The sequence below is a fragment of the Mesitornis unicolor genome, unplaced genomic scaffold (assembly GCF_000695765.1).
Source record: "Mesitornis unicolor isolate BGI_N332 unplaced genomic scaffold, ASM69576v1 scaffold26572, whole genome shotgun sequence".
In the NCBI taxonomy this organism is placed as follows: domain Eukaryota; kingdom Metazoa; phylum Chordata; class Aves; order Mesitornithiformes; family Mesitornithidae; genus Mesitornis; species Mesitornis unicolor.
This window is the reverse complement of record NW_010170231.1, coordinates 52,952-61,736: the sequence shown is the minus strand read 5'-3', so window position 1 is coordinate 61,736 and position 8,785 is coordinate 52,952. Positions and strand designations below refer to the sequence as shown.

At 42.3% G+C, this 8,785-nt stretch overlaps 1 protein-coding gene across 1 annotated transcript in view; it reads right to left on the bottom strand.

The window, feature by feature from the left end:
* Window positions 1–5,244: 5,244 nt before the first annotated feature.
* The window catches only part of FAM20C (family with sequence similarity 20, member C), a gene marked incomplete at its 5' end in the record, with an annotated part of 56,488 nt that continues 52,947 nt past the window's right edge, over window positions 5,245–8,785 (bottom strand). Inside the window, 4 exons of the mRNA XM_010179631.1 lie at window positions 5,245–5,568; window positions 6,369–6,428; window positions 6,523–6,604; window positions 8,117–8,226. Of these exons, the coding sequence (XP_010177933.1) occupies window positions 5,316–5,568; window positions 6,369–6,428; window positions 6,523–6,604; window positions 8,117–8,226 (505 nt within the window). The remainder of the gene's footprint in view (window positions 5,569–6,368; window positions 6,429–6,522; window positions 6,605–8,116; window positions 8,227–8,785) is intronic.

The window sequence follows — 8,785 nt, the reverse complement described above, 5'->3', positions numbered from 1 at the left end:
TGTTTGGTTTCTTTTCCCCCACTTGGGCCTCCTCAGCTGCATTGCTTACATTTTGCTGACAGCTTTAACTTCCATTTGCCATTTAACTGTGCCTGAGGACTCAGAAGATGCCTGCAGATTGTTGTCCTCGCTTAATTTATAGCACTTTCTGCAGGCATCCAGGTGCTCCAGTGTGCGGATGTGCAGAGATCCCTGCATTTCAGAGGGCTCCAGTGGCCACCTCTGCAGTGCCACTTGACTGCATTAGCACAGCACCAGCGGTTGGGGGGATGAGAGTTTAAATTGTCCATCTTTCGGGTAGGATCTATCTTAAGTCATTTTGAAGTTATGTCAGGATCAACTAAAGCATGTAGGTGCTTTTATGGATATGTCTATCAATCAGTGAGCACCTTTCTAGAAGAAGTGGCAAAGGAATTTATGTAGGGATCCTAATGTCATTCATTTCAGTGGCCAAGGCACAACATGACCCAGATTCCTACATTTATAGAAGTGGAGAGTGCTCTGATCTGCCACCTCTGATTGAGAGAGATTCTGCTTTGGCTCAAGCTGCCAATTCCATCTCCAGGCTGCTGGGTTTGGGCCTGTATCTGAGCAATATTCAAGGCATAACACATGGTACTTCTGACAGGGGATAGATCATGGTGTATGAGGGTCATTTGAAAGAGAGGAGCTGATTTTGTAGCACTTAAGTCTCCATACAGTAGATTGGATGCAAATGCCGACATTCCTCCCATCCTGTTCAAAATCCCCTTACTTACTTCCTCACATAAACTTCATCAATGGTGCACAAATGGAAAACCCTGGACTGTATTTAATTCCTCCAAAAAGAAGCAGCAGACAGCATGTGTTCTTGAACACATCTGTAGACACAAACTTTTCCTCTGACCTTGCTCTAGATGAAGGAGTAGTGGTACTGCCAAATCAACAGCCTCCTTTTTGCTTGTGCTTCATTTTCACCTGTGGCCAGAGCTGGCCTGACCTCAGTTCTCAGGTCTTTTGACCCACCCAATTGAATTGCTTTTATTTTTATTTTTTTCTAGGCAGTCCTATTGGTATTTTACTGATGCAAATGTAGCAAGCAGATAATTCAGTTTGATCTGGTCACAAACTGAGTTATGGCTGCAGGCTACCTATGAATCACTTTTAGTGTAAAAAATTTTTTTCTCAAGAAATCCAGCAGCTTCTAACTGGTAATAACATGAAATTCCATGTGAAAACTTGTCCCAGGCAACTCAACATTTTCCTCGAACACTCAATTTACAGATTAAAAAGAATCTTCCTTGTGCATGTTTGTTTCTGCATATTTGGCGCCAAATATTTTAGTAAATTGTCACTCGCAAGAAAACCCATAGAAACAAGCAATATCAGGAATAATTTATATCAAATGGATTTTGCTGCCATGCATTCAGTACTAGAAGAAAGTTTGCTCCATCAGGATGCAAGTTATCAAGGCTCCAAGCGGGAAACTCAATATGCTTAGGCTGGGGCCGCAGGGAGTCTTCAGGTAGAGACTGGAAGTGTTTAAGGGGATGATGCGGTTGCTGCTACAGAAGAGAGGAGGACCCATAGGTACAATGTACAGACACACTAGCAGGACCCAGAACAACCCTTGGACACTCATTCCTTTCATGCCCACATAAGACAAGTTCATTTTCAGTTCAGTGCCCGAAGGCAACTCTCAGGCTGAAATCCCAGGTTTGCTCCTCCTACGCAATGCTTCTTGCTGTTACTTACATTGCAAACTCCTTCAGGCTTGCAGCTCGTATATACATCACGGGCTCTGCCCTGTACTGCTGATCACAACAGTATTCAAACAATGAGTGCTTTTTTTTTCTAATATGTGTGAATTTCCTTTGATGCTTAAATAACAGAAAAACAGCAAAACAAAACAAGGCTCCCATCTGAATTACTCAGGAGGATACAGTAAGCTATTCTAGGCTGTCAGAGTTGTAATTAGGTGCTTTTAGAAGTATGTTATCTATTTTTATCTGTTACTTATTGTGCATACTGTATTTATTCTGCTGAACATGTTATGCCCCTGAGAGACTACTGCAGATTTCTCGGTACATTATTGTCTCGATGCTGTTGCTACACCCATTTTTGAGATTTGGAGAGGAACCAATTGGATTCTGACATTTATTTATCTTCTTAGAGTGAATCTTTTTGTCTGGTAGATATGTAGGACTCCTAAAGAGACGTTTCACCACATCATGCTAATCTTCCTTAGTTCATGGATTACTGACCTAATGTGCAATGACAGCCCTTTCCGAGCCATCGTCTTGCACTGCGTTAAGCTGCTGTCACACGTGTGCTGAAGTGCACAACCTCTGCGCATCAAACCCACGGTATCCTCCCAACAAGGACCACCAAGAACAAGCTGTCCCTATGCAAAGGCACCCTCAAATTTGATCTGAGGTGCCCACTCACCCCTGCCCACATAGAAAAGAAATAGTGGAAGAAGGCAGTAATTCTCCTCACTTCCTAAATACCTAGAAAATTAACATGAGTCAAAGCTCTAGCTACCTGGCAGTGTGAATGCAAACACATCAGAGCTTCCTCATAGATATTGAGAAGCAACTCCACAGCTCGTTTAATTAATCAGCCCTTTCACTTCTTGCAACATCCTCCAGATCAGCCCGGTGTCCTCTGCTCCCTCAGCCACACAAAGGGCCTGACCTCAGCTCTTGCCATTCATTGCTTCGTTAATTCACCCCAGTTTCTCATCAGAGAGAAAGGAAACCTCTCCCAGCATCTTAGCTAATATCTCCCTTCTACCAAGATGCTTGCATTTCTCATCCCAAATAAAAAGCCTCCCTTTCAGCTCCTCTGTATGTTTAATTTAGAACTAGAGTCAGGAAGAATTTGTAGGTAGAATTCAGGTAGAACTTCTAGGTCTAGAAAGCTGTAGCACAGAGCTTGCAAGGGGAAGCATCAACCATCAGGAAAGGAAAGAAACTGGAGACCCTGCAGAGCTGCTTACAATATGGCAAGGATGAGTGCCCTTTAGTTAATTATCCTACAGAAACACTACTAATTCTGCTGACAGAAATACAGAACTGGGTTCATAACAGTAAGTTTATATCCCTGACAGCACCAGGCAGCTTCTGCAGAGACCTTGAGCTTGAACCACTCTGCCAGGAGCTCCTGACCTACAACCCAGCTTCTGAAGAACGACGACCTTTGCTGTATCTGCTCCTCCATAAGCAAAGAAGCTGCCGGGTGCTGCTTTCTACAAGAAAAACCAAAGAAAGCAGAGCTGTGCCAGGGAGGTGAAATTACAGGTCCTGTCTGCTGTCCTGGGACAATCTCACGGTGAGAAAAAGCTGCACCTGCAGGGAAACCACAGCCAGGCACTGAGGATAAAGCAAGGACAACATCAGCCATGTAATCTTTTTACAATCTCGTGTTTCAGGATTTTTGGCTAATGGGGAGAGAGAGCTGCAGTGCAAGCGCTGTGTTACTGAGAACATCCTTGGGTCTTGGAGAATGAAAAAAAGCCATGGGGTAACACAGACGGAATTTCCAAGTTCATGGGAAGATGTACAAGCTGAGATGTTCTGTTGTCTTTGTATGCCATGCATGTGAGTCATGGGAATTTGAAATGAACAGTAAAATAGTAAAAGACTTGTTTTTTTAGTGATAATCTATCAACCTAAGAAGTGAATGAGACTATACAGCAGCTCTTTCTCTCATTCATAATTTTAATATGCTGAAATGCCTACATTTTAGTCTATCTGGCTACAAGCTTTTAAAGTATATGTTTATAAATCCTTGAGAAGACAGACATAAAATGAAACAAATGATAGCTTTGAATTACAATTGTGATGAATATTGACATAATAAATTCTCTCCTCACCCAAAAGAGCGATGAGGAATTCCTTCTGTACCACACCGTGTTTTCATCAGTCAAATACAGCCACTTGTTCAATTTATAGCTTGCTTTTGGGCTGAAAGTCTCCACACATATTGCATGAACTCAGCTGTACACGATTCAAAATTATTTGGTTGAGAATATCATGTTTCTAGATAATTTATGCTGAGATTTTCAGGGTTGTGCAAGGGCTTTTGCTGTCCAAGTCAGAGGAACCGATGTATCTAAATTCCCTGGGCAGTGTATCAAGCCATAATCTTTTAGAGGTGTTGCTCTACAGCTTGTCTCTACAGCTGTAATTGCAAGAGGAAGGGATGCGGAAATGACGGTCAATGCTTTCAGATGAAAGATTACCCATTTTCAACACCATGGTCCTTATCAGAGCTGTAATGTATAATAATCACAAATCCCCTGCGTTAGCTCGATTTGCTACTGCTACAAAAGGGGACGACAATTTGAACTACATCTGGAATACCTGGCAGATGTGCACGGCTTTGGTCTGACCAAGATCTCCAGTGAAAAATTAATCCATTTAGACACGATGGCTACACATTTTGCCATATCTTTATTGCACTTTTACCACGTTGCAAACAATTCCACAAAAATGCTGCAAAAGTAAGCCTAGAGCTGCTGAAAGCAGCTTTTTACTCATATATGTATATATTTACACAAAACTATCAAAAGCAAAGTTGAAAAGTAGCAGCTCAGCTATGATAGTCTAGAAAGATAAGAGCTGCCACCTCCTTATGGACAAATAGTACAACTTGTCATTTTACATCACTTTGTAAAACCAACATTCAAGTATTCCTGTCAATGCACAATTAGTGAAATTCCCTTCCGGTAACCACTGTATTTATTATTATTATTATAATTATTATTATTTTTTGCCTTTAAAAGTTCATAATGCCTTAACCCTTTAAATGCTGAGTAGCTGGGGGAAAAAGCATTCAATTTAAATAAGATACAGTGGATTAGAGCACTTAAAGGGTTAACACAAAAAACTAAGTGGACTGTCACCACAAATAAAGTGTGAGTCACAAAACTATGCCGTCCCTCTTAGTTAAATTTGGTAGGTAGGTCTGGGTTTTCATAGATATACCATATATAAATACAAAATATTAAGTAAAGGCCTCCTTTCTACACAAAAAGGACAGGAGGTGTTTTGCTATCTGTTGTCTGTCAATGATCTGACTATTTTCTCCATCTTTTCATAATCTCTCTTTAGGAACTAATGAAAAGCATCACATTAGACTTATTTTTCTTAATGAACTAAGCCTTTGCAGAGTCTACACTTTACCTACTTTGGGAACAATTATATCTCATTTCTGAATTCACTGAATTCACAAAGTGGCATATACAGTCTTTTGCAAGACTTTTTTTAAATTTTTATTTCCTCTTTGAATCTTCTTTACTTGGCTGGTAAAAACGTAGTCTTGCCATTTCACTACCTCTCAGTCGTAACAGTGTTAACATCAGTGTTAAAGTCATTTTCAACCACATTGTCATAACCATCCTTTTCTATACAGTCACTAACAGCCTTGAGGACAATCCGCAGCCGCCTGTCCATTGCCTCCAAGTGAGGCTGGTAGAGAATGGGAGCTATTTTATCTTTCAGTAAAGATTCCTTCATCAAGAGACTGAGTTTGTATTCCTCCTTGGCTAACAACTGTAATCGCAGATAGGTAGACTTCCTTATTCTAAGAGAAAAAGGAGAAAAAAAAATGCAAATCAGTATTTTCATCACTATTTATCTTGACGTGGCTAAAAGGCTCATAGTCAGCATAGTGATAACAGCGTAAAAACCTTGTTAAGTAATGTGAAATGATGAGAAGCAGGCGCTGTCACAGCCCTAATGAGCAGCTGGCATTGTCAACTGGCTAGTGATCTTTGGGAACCCTTAAAGGCGGGGAGGGTTAGGAGCACTGCTCCAAAAAGTGCAGCCTTTATGTCCCTCTGCTGGGTAAGGCACCGCCTGGATCCGGTGCAGCGTCCCTGGGGTCGCCTCAATCTCTGCACCAGGATGCAAGATGCTCATGGCATTGAGCTGGGGCATGGGCAGTGGCAGTGGAGGCTCCGGCTGCTCACCCTGCAGGGATGCCCACAGCCTTCACAGACACCGAGCTTGCCCTGGGTCCCTGTCATGCAAAGCTGAAACTCTAAAAACCACCTTGTCCTCTCTGAAAATCAAGGCCATGGACACCATGGATAGCTGTTGTGAAGCACTTGAACAAGCTTTTCCCACTTGACTTCAATGGGACATGTTTTGTCTGAATAAAGCCCCTCTCACAACAGCTCTCAGCCACGCTCCTGCAAGGACCTGATCTCAACAAAGCACTTAATGTGTCAGGGCCAATGCTAAGGGCTTGCTCACATCAGGCTCATGGGGCAGGATCATAACATCTCCATGGTATGCAATAAAAGATTCACTTGAACATTTCAGTCCTATTAGTGGAAACAATGGCACAAAATGGGAAACAACACTGGAGACGAAACATACCTGCAGCACTGGTTTAAAGGCACCAATATGGAAAGTTCGTCATGGGAATATTTTCCAAATCTGTAAAAAGACAGAAGCAAGAACATGTCAGAGGCTGCTTTAAAGACTAACTTTTTTCTATTTTTTCCCCAGCAAAATTATTAAAGGTATTTACCCTCTTCCATTATCTAAGTGGATAATAAATGTTTCATTTCCAAACTTCTCAAAGGTTTCGTAGTGATGTCGATCCATGTTCCCTATGGAATAAAGAGAAAAAAAGACTGTTCTCACTCCAGCTCGCTGCTGATCCTGCAGACCACGGCAATGCAAATGCCACGTTTCAGTGAGGAGCCCAGTGCTCCCCAGACACTGCTGCTGTGTGGGGAAGAAAAAGCAATGGGGCTGCTGAGCTCATTTGCTTCTTCTGTGGCAAGCCCAAAGTGTGCTATACTGAAAGATGGTGTTACGCCTCTGGGAACTTTTCAAGCTCTCTGTAGCTTTTATACTTAAACTCTAGAGGAGACAAAATGAACCTCCCACTTTCCCTCAACCCCCTCCTGGGGTATGCCAAGGCAATTCCTCTCAAGTATGATGGCATCTCAACTGCTTCAGGAACCAGGTCACCTGTGAGGTAGCCACATCCTGAGCCAGCAGAGCTTCATCAGTGCAAGTGAGCCCTGCTGTTCCCGCCCTGGGTCAGTATGGTGTGCAGAGCAGCCATGGTACGTGTGCAGGGTGCGAGGCTTAGCTTAGGAAGGGGAAAAATGCATCCTCCAAGCAGGGATTTTAATCCACATGACTTTGCTAATATTGCATTAAACTTTCTGAACCACAACCAAACATCCTCTGTTATCTTAAGAACTTTGTCCAAATTTTCTGGCTGCCTGGAAAGCCAAAATGATATTATGGCTCTAACGTATGGATCAGGATGCTACTGCTGTGGTAGAACTGGCCAGCTCTTTTTTTTAAGGTCAATGTGCAGTGTTGGTGCCAAGGTATGAATTTTGTCTTCATGGCAGGGGTCTTGAGCCACTTAGAGACGTCACACATGGCTCCTGAGCTACGAATTGGCATTTCCTGCTGCAGCCTATTGCAGAAAGCTCAGCAGTGGCAATGGCAGAGGATATGTACATGCTGGCATGTGTCTGAGGATCAAGTATGTATGTTGGCACTTTACAGGTGTATTAGCTGCAGCAGAACAGGTTTCATATGACAATATCTCAGTGTTAACCACTGAGCAGGCTTAGAATAGGTCACTATTAACTGCATGTTAATATATTGTTATTTCATTCCGAACAGGTTACATGAACAGAAAAGATTTTCTGATGCATACCACAGTTGCCTTTGTGACAAAGCAACATCCTTTTCCCTGCCCCACCTGACAGTTTATAGAGCAAGCTGCAGTGAATACTACTGCAGGTAGAAAACAGGGTGCCAAAAATGAACAGCCCTTTGACGTGCACCCAGGAGCCAGCATTACAAGTGGTAAGGCACCCAATAAAGCAAATTGTGAAGTCCTTAACTGTTGTGAAGGAGACTGCTCTGACTCGCGTTCATCATAACTCTGCATTTCTGAACATCTTTGTTCCTTTAATCTGCCCTGATGGGAATACATAACCATGTAAATCTGCATTTTCTCATAATCATACAGTAAATGCAGCTTCAGCCATGCTTTAGTAAACTGCTGAGCTATGCAGAGCAGTGTAGAAAGAAATGGTTCTTATTCTAATTAAATGTTGCATTTAATTTTTGAAAGAGATGAAACATACCCATTAGGAAATCAAAAACTGTCATATCCATTATATCCAGAATTCTGGTCCCACTGTCATACGGGGGTGTTTGTTTAACCTCTTCACAATAATCTGGATCAACTTCCCATCTGGAAAAGCCAATATTTTGATATTTTAGGTGACATACAAAGCCTACTGACTATTAAAAAAAATGTTATTTTGCAAAGATCTAGTCGTATCACTTTCAACTGAGGGCAGGGTCAGGTAGAGACAGCAAATTCTTCAGGCTGCTTCCAGTAATGCAAGCAAGCAATAAAGATTGTGACTGATGAAAAAGGAAGAAAAGCACAAGATTGAAAACTATCTGGCTAACAGCTTCAAGATATAGGAGCCCAGCTGCGCCATCACTCATGATGAAAACATCTGAGACTTGTTTAGGACTGCAGTGAATCTTTCTCCCTCTGAAGGGACCTGGACAGGTCCCGCCGCATCCTGTCAAATGCACTGGAGGTATCTGCCCCATGAGGGAATTATGCCATTGGAGGTCATTTCAGGTTCAGGACCATAAGCTGAAGCTCCTTGCAAATGTAAGTACTTTGTCCCTTGCCAGGAGCTGGATCTGCTGAAGAAATGCAGATGCTCTCCTAAGCCTTAATGCTTTAGATCCAGCAAGGGCAGTAACTGCAGCACAGCTTTATTTTCCTATTG